Below are 26,429 nucleotides of genomic sequence, written 5' to 3' on the forward strand. Positions count from 1 at the left end.
TAATACATTGGACATTTTTGTAATATCGATATCTATATTGCCTTATCATAGTACTCATAGTATAATCTGAGAGGGTTTTCTATAGCTACAGCATGTACTACAAAGTGTTATGTATGGTTTTCAAGATGAAAGTCTATGTTCACACTACACACAATTACTTGAAAACTCTTCCTTCAATTTTTATAAAATTTGATTAATTGTCGTTTTTTATTTGACTTAGAAAAGTTTGTTGTCACATAATGATTTTACACTGTCGTCCCTTTTGTCAATGCATGTCCACAGACACTGAATTTCATGTTATAATTAAATGTAATATAAATATTAGTTAGTTTCTGAAGTTTTCAAATCCAAAAGGAAGGTACGTATTGATTTTTGGAGATGTGGCCTTAACCATTAGGGAATTGAGGGCCAAAAGCAAGCATTTCATAGAATTGAACTATATACATGTAGCTCAAGTAAAAAACAGACTTGACACTTATCCACACTTGTTAAAATAAGCAATAATTCATTTGTTTGTTAAGCACTTTTCTACCACTACTGACTCTGTGAAGTCAGCCTCATATCTTGACCTACACTTAGAGGTCGATGGTAAAGGAAATATATTGACCAAACTATACGACAAACGTGACGACTTTTCATTCTGTATTGTCAACTTTCCTTTCATGTGTTGCAACAGCCCTTCAGCACTTGCGTATGGAGTTTTCATATCAAAACTCATGCGTTATGCCAGAGCTTGCCGTAGCTGCACAACCTTTATATCGCGCAAGAATTCTCACAAATAGGCTTCTGGAGCAGGATTATTTTGCTACAATTCATCACTACAGAAGTTTTATGGTCGTCATCATGAACTTGTGGTTCGTTACGGTATATCCATCTGCATCATGAAAACTGATTTTTTCAACGTGTCTTAGTTTTCCTTTCCCCTTTCTTCTACCCTAGACTTGACTTTTTATGAGCAACTCGGCGGGTGTTTCTAGAAAAGCAGAGGATGTTACCCCTACCGGTGCACCTGGTCCATGCTCCCAGTTTTTAGTGGATACTGACTTGCTCATTTACTTTGTATGTATTATTTTGCTTATTTTATGTTTTTTGTTGTGTGTGTCTATTTCCCATGTCTGATCTTTGTCCCTGGATTACATTCTTTTGATTTCCGCTAGAATCTTGGTTCCGTTGAATACGCTCTTACATGTGGGACAATTAAGAAATAAATCACGGAAACTCCATTTTTTTTACCACGGCCTGGCCATTTGTCACATTGTTTATAACCCCTCGATATCGAAGTTACGACATAAATAGTCAGCCCGTCGTAAAACGGTGATAAAATGATAAAATGGAATTTATTTCGATTCTAATATGACCAGTTTTTTTCGTATTTTTTAATGGACACGATCTATGTGTAGCACGAAATGTTGGTCACGTGTTTATCACTTATTTTTACCATGATTGAGCTTTAAAGCACGTCATATTTGAATCAGAACTTTTTGTGCGAGACAAACAGTACAATGAAAAATTTCAAGAGTGGAAAAAGCAGGAATAAACCATAAGTTTACACTCTATGTAAAATTGAAGAAGTAAACAATAATTATTGAAAAGATTGGTTATTTGAAAACAAGTGAACTGATTCTATTGTAGATTATCCATGACCACAATTTAATTTCATTGCTACTTGTATCTACTACGCAATGCAGCGAATCTTGTGTATATTTGGCTTTAAATCCTCTTGTATATTGTAAATTCTTTCAGTGATCGAAAGTTATTTATCGTGTATTCTTTGAATGCCCATACTAACAAGAAATATTAATTTGATTGTTGTCAATTTATTAAAGATAAATATTAAAGACAACTCTATACAATAAATTACAATATCACAGAAATCCATAGAAAGACACACATGTGACCGGGACTTTCTTGCAACTTACTTAATAATCAATGGGTATATAACTACATCCTTGCACACTCGACGTTAGATATGTACATGTAATAACTCGTTCCAATAGCAGATAATCCAAATACACCTCATTCACTACCTACTTACAAGAACCACATAAAGAAGATACAGACATACTGTTTATCAAAATAATCACTATCGCAGCTCACATACAACAGCATATCAACGTCAAATTCTAGCCATTTATACAAATAATCACAACCGTAGCTCACATACAATAGCATATCAACGTCAAATTCTAGCCATTTATACAAATAATCACAACCGTATCTCACATACAATAGCATATCAACGTCAAATTCCAGCCATTTATACAATGTAATCTAGGTTATGCACATTTCGTCAGTATTAGACAAGATGGCAACTGAAACATGATTGTTAAATTGTTTCAGCTCCACATAACAATAACAGGTATTTATTGTGGCATCTGATAGAGATTATTTTCTCTCCATTCACCGTTTATTTAACAGTACTTCCACTGACTACCGATGCGCTGATGTCCACTACCACATTAGTTAGTGTTGTTTCTTTTGAATGATTCAGTAAACACTATACAATCTCTTCTGCATCATGGCCAACAAAGCCAGCATTATTTACGGGCCAAGTCACATTTATTAACGGTAACTTATCCTCAATTGAATCAACAGAGATCTGTGGACGGATTGTGCTTGATGAGTTATTAGAAACATTACATTGTGTACATGGTAAAGCGTTGACAATATTGCCGTTATGTTCTCGTGAGTCCATCACTTTCTTTAGATCTTTAACCTGAGACGGGTCTATTTGTTTTACAAAACCGTTGCAGTGTTTATTACTATTGTTGTACATTAGGTAGTTGTCATGGTAACACGTCGGGTACGTGGTATGGTCTATTTCTAGATTTGATCTTTTGTCGTAGTTCGAATACACTGACAACATCGATATCCTTTGTTGTCTAACACTAGTGTCCTCGTGTTCAAGAAAATATGTAAACTTTTCACCCTTTCCCTGGAATGGTTATAAAATGATTCTTTAAATATTATAAAGAATATCTTTCTGTGTGAGGCATAATAAAGAAAATATTAGAAAGTAAAACCATTGCATTGTCAATGGAAGTTAAAGTAATAGCGCGCTCGAAGAGATATTTGTAATTCGACAATAAAGACAAGAAAACACACAAGAAAACAGACAAAAAAAAATGCATGTCACAACTTAACTACAGTGTAATTGATTAAAAAAAAGAACACTAACAGAAAACAGAATTAAACAGACTTGTATTGTGGACGAGGTGCACCAGTAGTGTACTCGTCCTATGCTTTTCTGGAAACACCCAGTTATTCATTCTGGGTAAAAACGAAAGATAGTAAACAAAGAAATTGTGAAAAATCTGTTTATATGGTAGACATGTCGACTGTAAAACGTTTAAATAAGGGCTTCTTGAGACTTCTCTAGTTGCAATATGACCTTGTTGCAATAGTTTTTTTTGCACGAAAAAAAAAAAGAATACAAAAAACAAAACTGTATAGCCTCGCAGAATCTTGCATGTCGCTTGAGCTGGGATATTTGAACAGATATACAGCACGGGGTGAATGTGTATGGTCATATAAAAGCAAATATCAGATGCTAAGGTTATCAGTTTAAGTGGCATAAAATGATAAAAAAAATACTTCAGAGTAGAAAGATACCACTGAAGTTTCTTTATCAAAAGTTGTAACTGAACAGCAATTCATCACTTTATTCAAGTTAATTTTTGTTCTCATACTTTGCAGACTAGTAAATATTATTATTTATTATATAAATAGCAATGATCTATCGAATGTTCCCAGTGTAATTTTGTTTTCGATAATTCACACTGTGAAATAAATTCGGTAATTTCACACTCGAGCTTTCTCCCGCCAAAACGTCACAAAACTTTAAATTAATGTTGAAAATAACAATGAATAATGGAGGAAATCTATGTAATAAATAGGATAATCAATTGGTTATCGTGAATAACCAAAATATGATCACTCGTGTCAAGAACGCATTAAGATTTAACTTGTGCGCGGAACAAGTTTCGCACACTCGTTATATTTAGGCGTTCTTCGGCACTCGTGATCATATTTTGGTTATTCACTCTTCCCAATTAATTATCCCATTAGTAAATTCCTAGTACCAGAGCAAAATGCTAAAGGACTTGTAATTTTACCTTCATATTGACGAATCCTCTTTCCGATAAATTGTATCCACCTAAAATTTCCAGAATTCCTTTGCACTCTTTACTACAGTGTATTCTCAAAGCTAAAAAACAACAAGAAATCAATTGATATAAAAACAAGAAACAAATTCTTTGTTCGTTCTTTTGTTTATAATTATGAAAACTAGAGGCTATAGAGAGCCTGAATCGCTCACCTGGTAAAAAATAGTCTTTATAGCTTTCTAAAGCTGGACTCTTGACCTTACCGTACTATTGTAACGAGGATCGTTTAATTAATACAGGACATCTTAGTTATCCACTCAGTTTTCATATTATAAAATAAATCTCTAATTGTTATTTTTTCTCTTCAAGGGCAATAACTCCAACATTGTGTAACAGACCTTTATAAAAAATTCAGCATATATCGGTCTCACCATGCTGATCAATTCCCCCTAGACAATTAGGCTAAACCCTTATGTTTTCCAGTTATTTCAACAAGTCGTCAATTTTTATTAGTGGTGGCCATGCTTTCGACAGATAAAAAGAATTGTTAAGAATATCCTAACAAACATGCATGCAATGTCTAGTTACAATCCATCCTGCAAGCTAAGAGGAGACTTTAAAAAAAAAATCCATTTCAGGGCCTATACATGTAATTCTCATTCATTTGTCAACGGATGTTTCTAAAAATTTCGTCATTCACGTACATGTACATGTAGGTAATCGGATCATACTTAACAATTTTAATCCCTGCCAGATTATAGCTAAACCCAACTGTTTTCGAGTTATTTTGATAATTCTTCATTTTGAGCCGTATGGTTTATTTTTAATAACGGTGGCCACATTTTTTGCAAGATCTGAAATCCTCACACTTGATTGTTAAACATGTTCTACCTAAAATTTATGCAAAGTTTGGTTTCAATCCATCCAGTAGTTTTAGAGGAGAAGATTTTAAAATTGGAAATAAGAAATTCGGGAAAAAAATCATTTCAGGACCCACAACTCATTCATTCGTCAACGGATCTTTCTGAAAATTTCGGCATAGGTCCATCCTACCATGCTGAACAATTTTATCTGAAAACAAATTTTTGCTAAACCCAACTGTTTTTGAGTTATTGGCATAATTCTACAATTTGACCTTTATGGTCTATTTTTATTAACGGCGGCAACGTTTTTTTGCCAGATCAAAAAATCCCCACACAAGGATTGTTAAAAATACCCTAAGGATCATTCTTGCAAAGCCAATTTTGGTTACATTCTATTAAGTAGTTTCAGAGGAGAAGATATTTGAAAAAAGTTTACGGACGACGACGACGGACGACGGACACATAGTAATGGCAATAGCTCACATCGCCTTTCGGTCAGATGAGCTAAAAATGTATTACGTATGGGGATATTGAGGAGTGTAACGTCGGCAAATTGAGTAACTAGCTATTAAAATCTTAAAACATTTAACTACACTGAAGCAGTCAAAAATTTCTGCTTAATGATGACCATTTAAAATTTACATATTTGTAAACATTGATGGTACCAATCGTTGAACTAATACCATGCTTCAAGGAAAGGGATTATGAATACTTTTAGTTATATATTATATTTACAAGTATTGGTACAATTGTAATCAAGAGCAGCTATATCAAGCGACATTAGAAAACTTTCTTTATCCACGCCTAATCATTAACGGATTCGATCCCTTAATAATTTATAAATCTGAATGAAGTATATCATATATCTAAATATTTAGTCCTTATTTGCAAACACGTTTTTGATCTATGAGCTAAGTGATGAACGATTTTTATAATCCTAAAATTAAACCCAAATTTATAGGAGTTACAACAGGTCGAGACCAGTAGTTTTGCTCCTATTTATTTTGCATTTGAAACGTAAAAGAACTTAAATGCTGAATAAATGCTATTGTGGTTATAAATAAAAAAAATATACATATAGAATTCAATTAATAAATTTGGTCTGAACTGTACCTACCTTTTAATAATACCATGTATTATCTATTGATTAAGAGTTATGAATAAATCACGTTTAATAATTTGTCGCATATTCATGCATTCATTAGTTCTACTATATAGTTAGTTCATTTAAGTTAATTTCATTCTGATTGTTAAAGTGATATGCAATACTTTTGTAACACAAGAATACTGTAGATTTTTATGTAATGAGATAGACTATTTAACAATGTTTAGCGAAACATATAACGCGAATTGATATGGTGAGTATGTCAAAAAGAAAACAACCCCATCTTGGGATGAAAAATGTGAGCTCCAAACCATGCTCAGAGTATGCTCAAAGGGCTGACGAAGCAAAGAAGCTGACAAAACCGTGGATAAAATCAACCACACAAAAAGGCCCAAAGTCAACACATTTTACAAATTTATAAACCACACTACAAATAGCTAGGATAACATATGCTTAAGTCTATACTGATAAATCTTTGCTACGGTTGACAACCAGTTTACATTAACTCCACGAGACCCGACAGCCACATCAACAAAAATGTCTTACGCTGAAAAATGTACCTTCAGTGCCTATGTTAATTTTACCTAGATAAAAAAACAAGCGCACTGATGATCAATACTAAGAATCAAGCACAAAATAGAAGCAAACAACAGGTTCAATAGTCAGCAAGCGTCTTTGCAAGATAAACTAAAGCATTGGTGGATGGGCATCACATTGACTGATAAATTCATAACTGCGTTACTTAAGCTTTTGAAGTACAAAGTAACCTAAATAGAACTACAGTGATCCAAATGTGTTTTGTTTCTCTCATACGTTTAGCCCTGCATAAATGGTGCAAACTCTTTTCTTATTCCATACACTTTGTTCACAAAGGCCGGTAATTATCTTGGTCACTTACGTAGTCCTGTGGTTTCCATCCGAGAAGCTGTATTAATAGTATCACCAAATAATGTATATCTAGGCATTTTCAGTCCTACAACACCGGCAACACAAGGTCCTTCAAACAGAAATCAGTTTTCAAAATGATAGAAAGTTCGAGATTAGTACTCACATTTATTTTCAAGCATTATTTTAATCTCATTTATTGACTTAAAAGTATCAAGAAATGTCATGAAATATATAACTTGCAAAAGGTATCGGATATCCTTTTCCTTAGCTCACAATACAATACCTGTGGTAAATTCTAGTACACAAATTTTCATATTTAAGGACTTTGGGAATCCAACTTCAACAATTACCAGAATGAATTCCAATACGAAGTTTAAGTGTATCATTTGGTCTGTGTTTGATCCTGAATGATTTGATGGCTGATAGTAGATGTAAAGACATAGAAGCGATCTCGCCAGCATGGTTGTTGCCATTCCTTATTGGTAGACCACTGACCACCATGTATGCATCTCCAATAGTCTCAACTTTGTATACGTCATAATGACCAATGATCGAATCAAAACAAGTGTACAGATCGTTCAGCATGTCAATTACCTAAAACAAATATGATATGTGAAAAAATACCTATTTAGTATAGTTAATGTCCGTTATGAACACTGAGTAAAAAGTAGAAATTTCAGGGATGGTCGTGCATATTGTTTAAACGTCATTAAGTGCAAAATTGTTAATTCATTACAGAATCCAGAAGCTTTACTTTTCTATTTTCAAATTAATTTGTTTACGACTCAGTTTTATTGAATTGCATGTTAATGAAATTTTAAGGTTTCATTTTGCTTTTGCAGTGATAGAAAGTAAATTGAAAATACCGATTTGCATAATCTTCTACTAAGACTTCAAGAAATGTCGGCTTAATATTGATTAAAAACACATGAAATACAAACAAACAAAAATGTACTTCAATGGTTATCTTAAAGGAATCTTAGATGTTTTCCTTGAATTTATATGACACAAAAGATTGAGTGTAAAAGTGTACACACAAAATACCTGCATAGGTGTGCTTTCAGCAGATAGGGAGGTAAATCCTACAATATCACTGAAATAAACTGATACACAATCGTAGTGCTCTGGTTCTACCATTTCACCGTTACGCAACTGGTTAGCAACTGATCTGAAAACATACAGGTGTGAAAACATGCAGATGTATATAATACATGTTTCTGTTCTCCATAAAACGAGGTTTCAACTTGAAATTTAATAACTGGAAATACTGCTTATGCTGCTTTATTCATTTAAAGAAATTAAAGTGGGTAATTTGAGCAAATGATTCTATTATTTAATGTTGGGTATGGAGAATGTTTGATTGGTTGGTATATTAAGTAGTGCTCCAGCTAAGAATCATACCATGCAACATGTGATTCATGTGTAAAAAGCCTACATATTTTTATTTTTGACGTGTTTTACATATAACTCGTGCTCTTAGGAGATAAAAAATTGTATAGAATGCACTGTAGAATTCAAAATTATGGTAGATAACTCTGTAAATGACACTAAAATACAATAGAAACTGTTGGATTTTCAATGTGGATTTTCTTCTAAAAGCAGACAGATTGGAATGAATATTTGTACATTTCATCATATAGACCTATAAATCAAAAATATGTAGCAGGTGTATCACATATTACAGAATTTGCATGATTCGTACAAATACTGCTACTTAAGTAAAAAGAAGACTTTTGATGTTGTTTATTTAATTTTTAGGTTATAGTCTCTCGACACGACGTATGTAATGATAAAGATTGCGCCATTACTAATAATATCGTTAATAACGGATGACCTTTAGAAAGGAAATTACAATCTTTCATGTTAGGTTCCTGGCCTATGGTTATACATCAAACCAAGTAATACAATACGCTTAAATAAATTGAAGTCATTGCTTTGGCTTTGGTTCACAGTAATAATAACATGTCTCCGTGACATTTCACCTTATTTGTTCTTTTCTTGTATCAGTAATAACATCAGCTGAATTGTATAATGTAAAATAACTTTATATTTTCTTTGTAAATGCATACGTCTTAGATTAGTAAACCATTGGTGTAAATTACATCCCGATAAAAGACAGCATCAATACAGTTATATTAGTAAGGGGTGTCTTAATAAAAAAAACAATAATGTCAGACAAGGATCAGATTAAATCATTATTTTATTTTCTTCATGTTGATATCAAAATGTCTTGTCATTATTCGCTACCTTGGTAACATACGGAAAAGTAGATTTTCCGTCATTTTCTTTTCTTCTGATAATTGTTGCGTTCTGTCAGCAACAAGTGCTTCCAAATTGTTCGCGTATTTTTCCATTATTGCAAGCATATTGTCAAAAATGTTTGCTTTCCTGAAAGAAAACAGTAAATGTAATTAAGAATATATATTTTGTAAGTAAGAAGTTATTACACAGAAAAGTATTTTTCCTTGTGTAAGCATTTATCTATATTGGTCTTTATTTCTATTTTTACCTTTTTACTTCTGAGAGATGAATATTTATAGATGACTTATTAAATTCTACGCTGATATTTCAAAATGTAAGACATTTTCTGTACCATCTGGAAACTACCAGAACCTTACTTGGTTATCGTTGATTTAATTCATATATAGGATATATACATAACAACAACATACAAGCCTTGTTGCATTGGTTTAAGTCTGTATTTTATGAATTTAAAGTCTGGCCGCTGATCTGGATCTTCATTCCAACAATCTCTTATACAGTCTGATATGTAACTTTCGCACATTAGAAGATTCAGTTTTGGTCTAAATGATGGATCCTCTTCGTGCTTTACACGACTCACAATATCTGCACCAATTAGAGCACCAAGTATTATTGTCTATTAGTTTATTATTAATACAGATTCATTTCGATTTATCAACAATTCTCAAGAGCACCAGGATAAGTCCTACATTGATTGGATTTCTTAAAACTTACATTTATTTAGTATTTCACCTCTATCGATAAGAATGAGATAAGACATAAAACTGTCAAGGGAGTTAAGCTGACGTAAAAAAATTTATTATAAAATGCATTTCACCTTTTTTGTCAGTCCGATGTGTATTATATATAACATAGTAAATAGTTACCTTTTGGTGTCATATCTGATCTACCCCAAGGGCCCTGTCTTCCATGTATTTCATACATTATAATGGCGAAGGAGTAAACATCTCCTTTCAGTGAACCTTCGCCGTAGGAGCATTTATTCCGCAATAGTTCAGGTGCAGTCCATAATAGTCCTTAAATGTATCAAGAAACCTTTATAATTATTGACTTATTAAATGAAAATTGCGACTTCCAATCAGTCAATTATACCATTAGAACCGGGATTTTTAAGGTAATGCAACAATACGTCAATATATATATATATATACTCACGATTATTGAACACTTAAAAATGTTTTAAAAGGTTGATAGTTTAATTATTTGCCTAAAAAAATAAAGGGAATCTCTCGAGAAACAAATAAGAACTGATATTAGAATGGTCAAATTGCCACAGTAGATCAAACAGTTTCGTTATCCTACAGAAAGACAATATCTAGAATAAATATTCCATTGAGTAAAGCGTTACGATCAAAATGTATTTGAAAAGCGTTGTGGTTGCATTTTAACCTACAAGTGGTCTTACGAAAGATCAATGTTAGTACCTTCACTGTTACTAGTAGTATCTGATTTATGTTGTCCACTCCCAATCAGCTGTTGAATACCGAAGTCAGAAACTTGTAGAACCCATCTGCTGTCTACCAGACAGTTGGTCGACTTTAGATTACCATGATACTGTATTTCAGACTCATGAATGAAAATCATTCCCTAGGAAAGAAAGAACAGATCCTTTAATTGCAAGAATGATTATCGCAGTTATTGGAAGCAGATAGCGCTTAGTGAACATTGATAAAAATGACGAAACGGAATTATTTAACACTGGATTTCTGCAAAACCTCAATAAAAAAGAAGAGAGACAACAGATGTTTTTTTTTCAATGATGTTAAGCTGCATTACACTACTAAGATGTATTTGAAAAAAAAACAAAAAAACTTTAGCAATATCTAACGGGTTATTGACATTTCGCATTTAAATTTTAAGTATTTGAAGAGCGCAATATTCATCTGAGTAGATTTTTAGATAAAGAGAGTTATTAATTAGTTATCTATAGAAATTGAAGCTTTGAACTAATAACTACATTTATACTAGAAATTCTGTAAAGTAGAAAATGATTTCTAAGTTGAAATTGCTTTTCTAAAAAGAAAAAAAAAACATTGCATGGATCATTTTTTTAACAAATCCAATAAACATTGATATTTAAGGTAGATAGGAAGTAGTTAGTAATGCCAATTCGTTTTCATAATAGACCATTAATGTGATAAAGGAGACGCACATCTACCGGATACGTCTAAGAAATGATTCTAATGACAAATAAAACACATACACGCTTCATAATTATTGAAAATACCTTAATTAGGTCTGCAACCAGAGACGCTATAAACATGTCATCCAGATTTAGGTCGCAGTTTTGAAGTATGTCCTGGAACATATAATGAGGGCCATTAGAAATAAATTGTAGACTGAAGCTGCACTCTAGTTATAACATCTCGAAAATGATAAATTTCTAAAATGATTTCAAATTCTTGTACAATAGACTACCGAATATGCTTTGAGAGTAACACGAAAATGTAATGACTTCCGTATCTACGTCGTTTGGTTTGAGTGTGAGATTTCCGTGTAATGCTAAAGTCAAAAACAGTGAGGAAATGAATAGTGACACAATCTGAAGCGATAAGGAAAGAATTAACTTAACACACCATTAACTGAACACAACATCTTATGAACGTATTTCGCTCTCTGCAAAATATATCATTAAACTGAAGTTTCTATCTTTTGAGATGGAAATCATTTGCAAGAAAAATAAAGGAAACAATAATTAGAACGTTAACCAAAACAACACGTACAAAGACATATCACGTGGGGTGAAATAACCCCCGTGTACCCCCACCTCATCCACCAAAATATGATTTTCAGGTACCCTTATACCTCCCATTTACGAATCTTTTTGTCGTCAAAAAATAAACTTTTTTTCGCTACTTTCTATACCTCGTTGAGACAAAAATCCATTTTTTTAACGTTTTTTTTTATTCTTCGAACTTCTTTCTATAAAACGAAGTAAACTGACATATATGTATATCATCATGTAGCGCAATGTCTCAGCTTTACAATGGTACCAAGAAACCCCTAGAGTATTTATGCTTCAGTAGAAAATGGCTTACTTGGTATTTTCGGTTTAGTATTATCACAATCTATACTTTTTGTGTTCTTTTGATGAATTTTGGCAATTTTCGTAGCAAGAATTTATCCCCCCAAAAAAGGGCCAAAAATGGGATTTTCGGTTTTTCCGTAAAATTCACATAAATTCGACTCTACAAGTTATTGCTTTACTAAAATGTCTCAAATTTGGTTTCATTCGATAGATAATTTAATTGTCTACATAAATAAACAACGAAAAGCTAATTTAAAAAAAAATAAAAATATTACCCCTATCCCCAGAAAACTGGTCTCAGTATCAAACAGAATTATCATTCACAGAATACTGATACTGTAAAGCTCAAATTTAAGGCATTCATACTTAAGATAGTTATGTACCCAACATATCTGATCAATTCTGGCGCTTAGATGATTTTTGGGGGGTACAATTACTGTAAAATTGAAAAAAAATTCACAACTTCTGAATTTCTTCTATATCACTCGATGTTTCATTCTTTTTTTCTTTAGAAAACAAGCTTTTGTTTAAATCGATGGTAAAGGAAAACTATTGACCGAACTTAACGACAAACGTGATGACTTTTCATTCAGAATTGTCAACTCTACTTTCATCTGTGGCAACATCCCTTCAGCACCTGCGTATGGAGTGTTCATATCACAACTCATACGTTATTTTTTTGTATCGCACTAGAACTCTAACAAAAAGGCTTCTGGAACAGGGTTGCTACAAGATTGAAGTCATCACTACAGAAGTTGTCTGGTCGTCATCATGAACTCGTGGATCGTTATGGTGTATCCATCTGCACCATGAAAACTGATTTATTCAACGGGTCATAGTTTTCTTTTCCTCGTTTGTCTACCCCGGATTTGGCTTTTTATGAGCAACTCGGCGGGTGTTTCTAGAAAAGCAGAGGACGCTTACCCTACCGGTGCACCTGGTCCATGCTCCCAGTTTTTAGTGGAGTCCGAGTTGCTCATTTGCTTTTGTTACTTTGTATGTATGATTTTAGTTACTGTATGTCTGTTTTCCATGTCTGGTCTTTGTCCCTGGATTACATTCTTTTGATTACCGCTATAACCTTGGTTCCCTTGATTACTCTTTGTGTAATACGCTTAACTAAAATAGTGTCTACGCTTCCGGATAGGCCAAAGTGATAAATATTTGAACTTTTCCAAGTCAAGTAAGGTGGAAAAATGCCACCCCAACCCTTGAAAAAAATATCTCAATATGAATGTAAATGTCTGGCATATAAATAGTGTACGATAGACATGTTGGGTACTATTGTTTTATATATTGGTGTATCCAACAGATCTTTTTTTTTTATTTCAGGCGCGTATTTTTCAGTTTCAATGTGAAGATAATGAGTTTTTCATAAAAAGGGGCATTTTCGGAATTTCATATTTTCTTCCATTTCACCTGTAATTGGCAATTTTTATGTCGATGATATTGATGTATTCAATATATCTTCTCGTTTCAGGCACGGCACGTATTTTTTAGTTTCAATGAAATGAAATGAGAATATATGTTGGACACATCAATATATAAAACAAAAGTACCCACAATGTCTATAGTATACCATTTATAACAGTTTTGAAAATTCTTTCTTGAAAAACGGAAAAATCGAAAACTCCATTTTTTCTATATATTCTGACCCAAGAAGTATAAATTGTGATAATACTAAACCGAAAATACCAAAAAGCCATTTTGACTGAAGCATTAATACTCTAGGGGTTTTCTATGGAAAAACATGTCAATTTAAGCAATTTTTTGGTGGGTAGGGGTCCGATGTTTTTTTTCTCATTTTACCCAAAAACAAAAAAAAAAAGTTTTACCGCAATTTTCTTGGTAACATTGTAAAGCTGAGACATTGGGCTACAAATCTCAATTTTTATAGTTTGTTCACACATGCTGTCCTAGGAAAGCTTAGACGCTGAAACAATTGCGCAACAAAAATATTGGCTTTTAGAACCAGTGGGGTACAAATATACACTTACACTGAAAAAGAGTCCGAGAATATTCTTTGACGACAAAATGATTCGGTAATGAGATGTATAAAGATACCTAAAAATCACCATTAAGTTGATGAGTGGGGAGGGGGGTGCATGGTGGACCCACCACCTCATGGACTAAAACAAAAGTAAATAAGCAATCCGGACCCCTGGAAACTGGAAGCGTGGACCAGGGTCACTGGTAGGGTAAGCGCCCTCTACTTTTCTAGATACATCAATCAAACTAGTCATTAAATGCCTGTGTCTGGTGTAGACGAACTACGGCAAGGTGAACAAATCGATTCTCATGGTGCAGATGGATACCGGAGCTCAAGATGACGACCATAAACATTTGAAGAGACGACTTTAATCGTGGAGCAATATAAATCTGTTCCAGAAGCATAACAATACGAAGTTCAGCACGGTACTGAAAGTCCGTGTAATTTTGCGCAAGCTCTGGGATAATGTATGAGTTTTAACATGCAAAAACTGTTTTAAGTATCAAAGTGTTTATAATTAAATCAATATATATATATAAATTTGGATAAATGTTTCATTGGACATAATAATTTGTTGTTACAAGTATTTGTTTAAAGCAGTTGTGGGACCCCAAGGCAGACTATGATACAATAACTCACATAAAGGCTGCCTCTAGCACAGTACTGTGTAACAATAAATAGATGAGGGGTTTCCACACAGGCTCCTATAAATCGATTAACGTTGTCGTGATTGAGTTCTTTCCTAACTTGTAGCTGTTTCTTTAGAGTACGGTTGATGTCGACATTTTTTTTGAAAATTTGTTTTATGGACACAACCGTTCCTTTAAAAGATCCAATTAAGACTTTTTTCTCGTAAGACACACTATTTTTCTTGTTTGGTTTGGTCTGACCCAGTAATGTGGTTCTTTCTGGTTCTTCTCCTCCTATAAGGAACTTTAACGATGACATCGATCGTCGCTACAAATGAACAAAAAATGAAAATATGCTTATATTTCGAGAAAATATTTAAAAATCCATTCTTGTTGTCCAATACTTTGGTATGAAGTGTCGTATAAAAAATTGCTTTATAATTTTTATTTCTCCCAATTCCACATAAGGTGAATTTAAAACCTTATCTTAGTAAAACATACACTATCTGTATGAAATATTGCCTAAATTCTTAAATTAATCACAGAAGTCATGGTTATATCAATTTGTAACATGATCTTGTTTTATTTCATGGAGCTAATCTCCTTTTTTATGGTTTTTTTCTTTAGCACAACTTTGTAGTTCATGTTTAGTTTGTTGATCATTTATATCCGGTAAGGGAAGCATTGAACATTCTACGTGACAGAAGGAAAACTAGGCCATCATAATTCGGTTATTATTATTAGTTATGTTATTCAACACTCTCTATTTATGATAGTTCCGCCATATTGAGTATTACAACAATCTATTTGATTATAGTTATTGTATCAAATGCATGTCAGTTAGACAGTTAAGATTGATGTGATAGGAAACAAAACAACTTTAAGGAACATCAATAGGAAATTGTACAAAGATATGTCATATTGTTTAAATCTGATGGTGTCTTGATATAAAACAAAATCTATTGAAAACAAAAGAAAACAAATGATAGAACGAATCCACCGCAACTGTCGCGCAGTTATTTAAAATAAGCTTTTTCATAATGGTTCAAAAATCTGTAAAACGGATATAAAGGTTTTTTTATATGCATGTCTATAACTGAACTGTAGAATGTCATATATTAATAAGTAACTGCTTCCATGTTCACATCTAGAATATAAATAAGTTTGTACAAGAAATATTAAAATATTGATTAGAAGTATCCTGTTTAAAGTATGGAATCTTGTACAGTACTTTAATGTTTTTTTTCTTTTTAATATGAGATTTTTAATTTTCTACTAAATACAATTTTACCAGACATGCATCATGAATTATTTGAATTGGACTTTTTTTTTTATTTCATTTCATTTTTTTATAGAAATGAATTTTTTTTTCGGAACGAAATTACTATTAATTTAAGTTTTCTTTTAGAAATATAGTTTCGAAATGATAAAATTCTTGAGACTATAAGTTTAACTTGTACTTTTTATACAAAAAATATATATATATATATAGATTGAAATTATGTATGGTATATATGTATATTTTGACATTTTTGTTAGTTATGAGAATACTATGGAACTTTAAATTGATCTACACCTGATTACTTACTGATCAATAGAATAACATCATTATGTAGATAACATAGATATGTTCATAACGATAAAAAAACAAACAAACAAACAAAAACAAAAACTACTGGATATGGCAACAATAGCTCTATCATTTCGTAGATTAGCTAATAATTAGTTGTATCTCCATGTCGTTTTATGTAGAAAACCATTTAACCATATCATTTAGAACTTGTAGGCATGCAATTCATAACAAAGAAAATCTTCTTTTTTCAAGACTTAAAGTACCAGTCCAAATAAAATTCAGACACTGCCAATGGTAAAGTGATTCATGGTGAAGAAAACCTATCAAACAAACGATGTTTTTTCAGTCTATATACGCTTTACTTTCACATAGCAACAATCTTTTCTGTATTCAGATCTGCACTTTTCAATAACTCTTGCAAAGTGCAAATTCCATATACGATCTATATAATATTTATCTTCAAAGCGCAACAACCAAATGATAAACTAAGTCTGGTTATGTGAACAGTAACTGAACAAGAAACAAAACTGAATTCGGTGGGTTTTTGACATGCATGAATCACCTTCAGTCTTAATTTTTATAAAGACTGTCTGCTATTTAAGGTGCTGATTTTCTTAAAAGCAACACAATGTAGCTGCTGTAGGCAAGATTTCTATTAGAGGAGTAGGCTGCATGCACTTGGTTACTAGAATTAAATGAGACTGGCTTCTAACAGTGAATCATGCAGTGAAAGGTCACCTTAGAAAATCTGGATTTAGGTAAACCAGTAAAATACTCGTAATGTTTAGGATGGAATGCCGGAATAAGTCGTCTATTATTCTCCTACAAGATGATTAAAAAAGAAATTGTTGATTAGAAAAAGCGTGTGAAAGAGTGCGATTCAACACAAAAAGCCAGAAATAACTAAAAGAAATCAATTGTTTTGTTCTGAAGCTGTTCACTTGTAAAATGTTATATAAACAACACAATCACTAAAACAGTTCATGAAAACTTCAATACAAAAATGATTAATATTATCATGTTAAAATGAGTGACAAAATAGAGAAAAAATATGCACATTATCACAGGTGCTCAAGACATGTAATCGATATAGATCTATAGTAACAACCTGTTATCTTTCCATACCTTTATAGGTCTAGTATGGGAAACAACCTCTTCTACTGACTCGACCAACATCAAATCTTTGTAATCAATTTTCCACAACAGCTTGGCTAGTTTCTGTTCATACAGATAATGCCTGAAATGACATTGAAATAATGTACTCAGTAAATTATCGACTGCAAACATGTCCATGTGAGTCAAACAAAACAACAACAACAACAACAAAAAAAAAAAAAAAAAAAAAAAAAAAAAAACATAAAAAATTCACACACACATAAAACACATTATGGACGATTATGAATCCCAGCTATCTGCTCAAACTCTTTAGGCTTGAGAAGTATCCTTTTTATAGATTTTTTTAAGAATCTAGTTTTTCATTAACCTAAATTGAAAAGGGCCTCGATGAATGTTCAAAATACGAAAATACCAATTTAACATAAATATTGTTAATTTCGGTATATTGTACATCTGTGTCCAGGAGTAATCAACAGCCGGCATTAGCATTAAATTAACGTAAAAGAACGACCCCCTCGGTGTTTTAGTGGTTTTAATTTTGTGATACTATTGGAAATGTTGGTAAAAAACTGATAAATTCTAATTCAAGTCTGAGTATGGGTTACCTTGGATCCCTTGATTACTCTTTTTAATATATATTTGCCTTTAAAATTCAGACATAAAGCTGCATAAAATAACATCGGCACCATGCACCGTAAAATATACTTTTCAATATATGCTAAATCAAGAAAAACTTGGAACTTGGACAAATGTAAGCAAATATATCGATTCAAAGCTAGGCCATTCCTAGATGCTAGAAATATTTAAAACATTCTTAGGAGCGCTGGTTAAAGTGTAGAACACCAGACTTTTTTCGAAGATTTCTTAAAAAAAACATACCGTAATGCAAAACTTCCCACAACGACTACGGCAGCGGCTACTACACTACAGACTATAGCTATTCTCCAATCTGAAAATATTAAGATGATATTTTACTGAGCAAATGGAAGAAAATAAATTACTTCAGTACGGATACAAATTTACATCGTTAATTTAAAGATGCGAAATGTGAAGTTTTGCGGAGATGGAATAATTTGAACGAGACAATTACTATGACATTATAGACATATTATATTTGTTTAAAAAAAATTACCAGTGTGAGTAAGACATCTCTCTCCCTCAAATCCACAATCAGGTTCATCCTGAGGTATACGTCCCAGTAACCAACTTACTTTAGCTTCTTCAATGTAAGTCTTTAAAGACAATTGCATATTAAAATAAAATCACGTAAAAGACTAGTATTCAGTATTCTTTTTATTAACATGTAATATTATTTTTATTATGTTTCGTAGATACTTTAAGGTAGTTATCTCAATCCGTGTCATCTGATCCTTTTTATTGCTTAGACCTTATTAGAAATGTCTAATTCCTTGTAATCACAGATGAATTACATGCACAGTTATTCTCTTAAAAAGAAATGGAAATATAATATTGAGAATAAAACAAATCACTGCTACAATATATTGTCATCTACACCTTACATAAAATCATACTTTTCTCAGACGTAGATGTCATTGCGTTTTCTCATTCTACACAACAGGAGACACTTTAAATTATTAAAAATGATTATTTATTTGTATACTTACAGGAATACCATAGCCAGAAGCGTTCATCTGGTACACTCCAACAGGTTTCAGCGACAATATATTGTCTGTCTCCATTAGACTTAATAATGAATAGTTGCCCTCGGAATCTCCATAAGAATCAATGTAAAAGTCGTAACCTTGTATACCTGAAATAAACATCAAACAATAGTTTCAGACAATTTCTCACTTAAAAACAATATATTGCGTGAAACACGTTCCAGCAGCGTATTTTTCGTACTCCGAATGAAGTTTAAACTTAACCTACTACAACAATGTTCTTTTACACAATTTACTGAAATAAATGGTATACCCAAGATCTTCAAATAAAGCTTCCCAAAAGTAGATGATGTTCTTTCACTCAATAATTCCATCTTCATCTAAAAAAAGCATGGTATTATGTGAATTATAGACACGGAAGTTTTCAAAGAGAGAATCTTCTAACTAGCTCCATAAAATGCGAAACTTTGATTCTGTTTCCTATGTAGACTCATTCACGTTATTCTAGAGTGTGGAGTATTTGTCTCTTAACCAATATCCAACGGTTTCTAGAAATTATCACCATTTCTTGACAGGGCTCAGTAGTTTACCAAAAACTACAAGGACAAGACTATTGTGCAAACAGATTAAGGTCGTAATACAAAAAGTTCTACGGTCTTACATGTATGAAATGATTAAGTAATATGGAGTGTCAATTTCCAGCATGACAACGACCTACGTCTGTTATAGACATATTTTCTCTGTGAAAGAGGCTTTGTCTTCCAACAGGGAGGAACCGCCGTGGGTATCTTACAAGCATTTGTTTCAGTGGTGTTTACGTTTTTTTATTTGTGTGTAATATTAGTTTTTCTTTGTCGTACGATTTGTTCTACGCTATTGTGCTTTTGGTGTTTCTGTCATTACCGGATTTTGCCTTTGTTTGTACCTTCATTAGCGACTTCTTTTTTTGCAATGCCATTCGACTACCCTTTTATCCTTGTGAATTAGTTTATATCAGTCTTACTTTTGTATGTCTTCTTTCGTATCTTCTGAACAATAGCTCTTCCATCAGCTACGGACTCATTTGACTTCATAGTGTCTGCTAATGCCCGGATGTATATCTGTACAGCATCGTACAGGTAAGCTGCATATATAGGTACTTGTTGCTGCCAAACAAGGAAATCATTATCCAATGTTAAATAGGATAGTTTTTTTATCTTAATGAGATGAATTCACATGATATTGTTAGGAAATGTACATTAAGTTTTGTAATCCAATAGAATTCTTGTCACTTTTTTGTTTCAATATATTTTATTCAACAGTTATTCAAATACTATAAAATATTAATATCTACCTTTTCGGTTACATTTATATAACTAGGAAGGGTAGGAGAGTTAATGGGGTTTTCTGTATTTCTCTTTCTGACGTCATCAATAAAACTTTCCCAATCCGGATTAGATGCTGCACGTGGCGCCAGTAATAGAACTGGGTGGAATGCTTTTATATGTCGCTCTTTCAATTCTCTCTCGTATGGATCTGATTGAAAAAAAATGTATTGTTTTTCTAAATTGAGTGCAGAAAACTACGGGCACATGCAAATCGTCTTGAAGGCTTCATTTAGATTTAAGTATGAAAATATCTATTGCATGGCTTCTTTGGCAAATGGATGATGTTTTACACTATGAAGAAGGATTCTTATTTCAAGCCTCGTCATGAAAGTCTTGAGGGAATCCATTCTAACAACACATTCAGTGGTAATTAATCTTAAAGAACCCATTGAAAACTACTAGTCCTGTATGATAAATTAATATGATGTCGTGACCACAACGATGGTTCTAATCTAACAACCGTTATGTAACTCCTACGGTTACGGAAGTGTTTATCAACATCAATGAAAAACTAGGGTTTCTGAATGGAATTTTTAGATGACGAAATTGTTGACAATTTGACTATCATCATCAACTGTTGTCATGATATCTACCATAAAGTACACGATCAACTTAAACTAAAATCAAGGACAACAAAAACTAAAAGAAGACAAAATCAGGACGAAAAAACCAATCAGTTTTGCCAACTAACAAAAACCTCACTCAAAGAGACTATCAGCAACTTCTTTAGCAACAAGGACCATGAACACAAATTGGGTATGTGTCCCGTGTCGCGCAGATTCTCGTAACATACACGTCAAAGAAAAATATGAAAGAAATTTATGTATGACCTTATCGTTGAATGGTGGTGATTTGTTTATGAAACATAGCTTAATTACCATTCTTTTCTTGCTCATTTTAATCAGCCGTTACTTTGGAGTTTTAGAAGTTTGGACGAAGTTGAATGCTACATTTGTAGAATAAAGAAAGGTTTGGTGATTGTTTACTATAGATATTTGTTGACTTTTCGTATACAGTAAAAATATTTAAGATCACTCACGAATAATGTCTTGTACAGAGACCAAATGACGTGGAAATAGATTTTTGGTTGTCGAAAAAATATCATGACAAGTACAGAATCGCTATGTCTTGTTGTTTATAACATTAACTAATACTTCTTAGTAATTGTTGATAATAATGTTTTTTTCCATGTTAGCAATTCCGGGTAATATTAATGTTGCCAGTGTTATAACCTACATAAATATTTTTGTCTTCCATTCTTCATACTTGCAATGATTGATATCACCTACGTTTTAGGAAGTATTTGTTATCGTCATTGGTGAAATAAGGCCTTTGATCTACAGCAATAACAACATATTCCCCTGTATTGGTCTCTGGTTTGTCGTGCATACTCCGAACAAAGTCAATCAATGCATGGTAATCTCCGAGGAAAACGTAAACTGTGAGAACAAAAAAAATAGATACGGGAATAAAATCGTTGTGGTCATAAGTTGCCACAAATGATGATACCATTAACTAAAGTGATTGTAGGTATCTATAAATAAAAATGAACTGTTGAAAGCTATAATACAAATTACAGTAAAGGAATTTACATAAGACCCTCTGTAAATTGTGATATTATGATGGGGAGTAATGTCCTGGAAGCATGCTTTTAGTACAATCTGTCATATTTACTTAAAACACAACATTTCCCTTGGATGTAATTATTTCAATGTCGTTTATAGCTTCCTGTCGAAATTCCATTTCTGTATTGTTCTATTGTTTTACAGTAGTAAACTTTAGCAGCCTTCCTTTTATTGAGAAACCCATTAACGATCATTAAAATAAAAACAAAGCTCTCCGATTACTAAAAGTTCTGCTTTTATCCATTTAGTACGACATTGGAACCTTCTCCGCATTCTATAATGTGAACTTAATTGTATAATAGACTGACTTGCTATCATCTATTAACCACTTACTTCTGGTGTGTTTGAATGTTTTGTCTAATAATCTCTTCATTTCAGAGTTCTTCACATCTGAAGAGGGCTGTTGTATAATGTATTTATATGGTTCATCAAACGTCTCAATCTGTGTAATTGATATTCCATTTTCCCGCGCTAATGTTGACAAACTATCAGCTGTTTTATTCCAGACTGGCGAGGAACCGACGATTAACGTGAGTATTTTCCATTGATAGTGCTGTATCAATGATATAATAGACTTGGAGACCTTTGAGGTAGACGGTTGGATGCGGATAAACGTTCGTCTCTCTTTGTCGCTATAAATATCTGGTTCACAAGACGACGAATCGTGACAACGCTGAAAGAAATAATCTTTTAATAAATAATGTACCAATTACAATAGATAAAAATTATATTTTGAGTGCAGCTGTAAAGTAACCTTTCTGCACTATTCGCGGAACGGAAAACATGGATCTAATAAGGGAAATATTGTAATTATCACCCATCCTCCGGAGAAGCAATTTACATCAATTTTCTTTTTTTATATGGTGAATAGAAAACAAAACAAATATTATATACTCAAGATATGGAAAAGTTTCAAAATGTTTCTACAAACCAAAATTAACCTGTCCACTTGAAGCCGTTATTGTCCAAAACTACTTCCGGGGTGTACCGGTATTAAGTATTTTGATAGCGGTGGTTGTTCTTTACAAGGAAGTTGAGATGGTAATAAAAAGCTTCAACCAAAACAGCTGAAGTGTCTATACTCACAGACATGATAAAACCCACGTCCTTATAATAATCAGTTTCCAGACAAGCTACATCTTTTTTAAACGAAACTAATTTATTTTTGTTTTTTCTTTGCATCATGTTCGTAATCAATTAAACTCTGAATTTTTGCTATCTTGTACAACTACTTGTAACAATAATTTAATTTCAGATGTAACACGATTTAGAATTCTGGTTGGTTAAAAATCACCTCACTGACCAAATTTTGTAATGTGACAGTGAAGTCATCAACTTTTTTGCTGAATTATTCGTTAGATTTTGATACTAAGATTAAAACAGCTACAAAGTTTATTTAGTGAGTGCCACGTGATTGAGGTTATTTCCTCATAGACCTAAAAATTAAAACAGTCATTTCTTAAACAATGACAGAAATGGGGAGATACATGTAAAACAACACTCCATAAATTTTGATTAAATCATTTATTAATTGCACATATATTCAAACTTGAGAAATTAGAAACAGTGATGCAAACAAAGAACTTACCATCCAAACACCACAGTTATTGATAGGCAAATCTTCTTAAAATTAGACTTTAGAAAAAAAAAAACTATTTAAATGTAATTATCCTCCAGATACATGTGGTTATATAAACAAGTGGGTTTCTTTACAAACGTAATTATCCACTTTAAATAACATGAAAAAAAAATTAAGAAGTTTTCAACTTTCGGGCAAACGATTCTAGGAAAATAATAAGTCAATGGATTATTTTTGATAGTGTGTAGATTTTGCATTTTAATTTCAGATTATCTGTTGAAACAATACATACAACTGTTATAATAATAAAGCATTTCTGCATACTCGTTGTATCAAAATTTGACCAAAAAACTGGTTTATAGTCGGCAATTTTATTTCGTAAAATTAAATTGATTTTATTTGCTATTACAGAAGTGTGGAGTTTCGGCGGATGCTTTCGGTTATTGGTCTATATGTACTTTATGATACCATCACAGGAAAGTAATGTTAAGAGCTGATTCTTGACTTCCTAATGACAGTCTTGAGAGATAATGAGTTGCATCCCAGCTGTGTAACCGACTAAGAACAGAAAAATGCACGAACATTCCGGAATAGCATTTCCTGTTTGTTATCATTGTCGAATAATCTGAATTTATTCTAGAACAACATTTTTCAAGAAGTATGTCATTCTTTTCAATAACAACAAATATAATATTCAGTAATACGACAAATGCTGAATAAACAAGCATGCGATAAGTTATAAACAGTTTCCAACTTTAAGCCAGAGAGAGAGAGAGAGAGAGAGAGAGAGAGAGAGAGAGAGAGAGAGAGAGAGCATTGAAATAGATTACGTAAGTACAAAATTACAAAAAAAATACCCAAATTGGACAAAAGGAAGAGTATTGTTTCTGTGACCGACAATACAAAACTTAAGTTCTATATAGCTAGTTTACTTTGTGTTCGCATCGATGAGACTGAACAAACTGGCAGTTGCCACAAAACAAAATAAAGTTAGACAATTTCAAAAGGGGCAATTCACCTTATCGTTGTCGTAAAGGAGGAAAAGTAATAATGATGTTGTCTACAACAGTTTAGGAGATTTTACTACTACAACAAAAATTATAATCGCCATGTGAAATATAAAACTAGAATGTAATTAGTACTAAATAGAAAATAAATTTGATTGTATAGGAAATGTTTGGTGAATTTAAACACTTGAATTTATTTGTACTTTGATTAAACATTTGAACGAACTCACCGTTTTGGTATCGGGGTATCAATTGTAATTCAAATTAAAATTTTATCTTATAGAACAATTATCTAGACCCTTATATGTAAATACATGTACAAGGTTATCAAAACAAAAGTTTGTACTAAACTGGTCCCTAGATTAGTACCAATTTGCTCCCATTCTGTATGATAATGTTCATCTGGTTTTCCGAATGTTGTAAGTTTGTGTAAATATTAACATCCTCTAGTAAAGAAAACAACAACTGTTATAAAGAATATCAAAATGATATTCATGATGTTCTATTTTTGTTCTTTGGTTAAAGAAATGTTTTGTTTATTACTGATTAATTTATTTATAAACTGACATAGAATGTTGTGAACAGACATTATCTCACTGTTATATCAGTGGCTAAGTCAGATATCACGGAAAGACCAGGGCGAAACAAATTATGGTTTAAAACAAACAAAACTAATTTCAGTATTGACTTTCCAAATCGTAAATTCTTCATAATCGCCATCAATGTTCAAAATTCGTTTTTTGAGGGTTTTAACTACTACGAATATGTCAAACAAACTGTGAGAATAATACAATGTTATTACATTGTAACTGACCATCTCATTCCCTTCGTATTTCTACTAAAAGCCAGGCCAACAATTTTAAGATAACTTTTTAGAGTAAAAATAAATATCCAGAAAAAAACTTTGAAAGAACTTCTATAATATCTCAGTGCACCCGCAAATAAATAGAAAGACGATCTGTTGATAACGCAAAAATCAAATAAATGAGAAGTTTTGGAAGAACAGTCACTTTTTTGATCGTACGCAACCAATTCTGTTAGGATTATACACTTATTATAACAATATTAGCGACTTAAAAAGTAAATATTGTTAATTGAATATGCCAAAGAAGAAATATTATAGATAGCATTCAAGCCATAAAATGGAGTCGAAAATGTGATACTATAATGGAAACATGACGTAAAACAACAGACAATCACAAAGAAAGACTTCCGAATCAATTTAAATCGCTGCACTTTACAAGGACAACATGATTGTATTTAAACTATTATATTGTAATAACAATGAATAAATTAAATGTCGTCAGATTCTACTGGTACATTAGAAAAAATGGTACATGTCTATGTAAGTAGAGAAAGAATGAAAGATCAATGTTCCTGATTTTAACATGACAAGATTTTGTTTCAATTTAGTATGCGTTTATGCCTTTCGTGTTTTTGTGCATGTCTTTGGCTTTGTGTTTACACTTCACCTACACGGTTGAATAAAATAGTAATCATTCGTGAAAATATTATCTGATTGATCATTTGTTGATCACACTACTAAGTATTGGTATAAAACATTACTCCAGTATAATTCTAGAAATTATAATGGCGCTGTTTTGTTACCCGTTGAAGTCAAACCAGAGAATTATTTTAAAATAAACAGTACATTTTTAATTGGCACAAG

At 32.3% G+C, this 26,429-nt stretch overlaps 1 protein-coding gene across 3 annotated transcripts in view; it reads right to left on the minus strand.

The window, feature by feature from the left end:
- Positions 1–1,801: 1,801 nt before the first annotated feature.
- The window catches only part of LOC148619277 (guanylate cyclase 32E-like), a 50,829-nt gene continuing 26,201 nt past the window's right edge, over positions 1,802–26,429 (minus strand). Inside the window, exons 3-22 of one of the 3 annotated variants that reach the window (XM_088578986.1) lie at positions 22,508–22,847; positions 21,839–21,988; positions 20,516–20,697; positions 20,186–20,327; positions 19,186–19,331; positions 18,693–18,792; positions 18,440–18,509; positions 17,570–17,681; positions 17,183–17,266; positions 14,882–15,199; positions 11,452–11,523; positions 10,649–10,811; positions 10,091–10,240; positions 9,635–9,809; positions 9,210–9,350; positions 8,007–8,130; positions 7,313–7,556; positions 6,973–7,071; positions 4,116–4,207; positions 1,802–2,935 (exon numbers count right to left, since the gene is read on the minus strand). In XM_088578986.1, coding sequence (XP_088435112.1) covers positions 2,498–2,935; positions 4,116–4,207; positions 6,973–7,071; positions 7,313–7,556; positions 8,007–8,130; positions 9,210–9,350; positions 9,635–9,809; positions 10,091–10,240; positions 10,649–10,811; positions 11,452–11,523; positions 14,882–15,199; positions 17,183–17,266; positions 17,570–17,681; positions 18,440–18,509; positions 18,693–18,792; positions 19,186–19,331; positions 20,186–20,327; positions 20,516–20,697; positions 21,839–21,988; positions 22,508–22,847 — 3,342 coding nt within the window. In that variant the 3' untranslated portion in view covers positions 1,802–2,497. The remainder of the gene's footprint in view (positions 2,936–4,115; positions 4,208–6,972; positions 7,072–7,312; positions 7,557–8,006; positions 8,131–9,209; positions 9,351–9,634; positions 9,810–10,090; positions 10,241–10,648; positions 10,812–11,451; positions 11,524–14,881; positions 15,200–17,182; positions 17,267–17,569; positions 17,682–18,439; positions 18,510–18,692; positions 18,793–19,185; positions 19,332–20,185; positions 20,328–20,515; positions 20,698–21,838; positions 21,989–22,507; positions 22,848–26,429) is intronic. The other 2 variants (XM_088578983.1, XM_088578985.1) reach the window with 2 other exon arrangements.

This window comes from Perna viridis, chromosome 4 (assembly GCF_037379345.1).
Source record: "Perna viridis isolate PV_CMFRI_1.1 ecotype Kerala chromosome 4, ASM3737934v1, whole genome shotgun sequence".
Classification (NCBI taxonomy): Eukaryota; Metazoa; Mollusca; class Bivalvia; order Mytilida; family Mytilidae; genus Perna; species Perna viridis.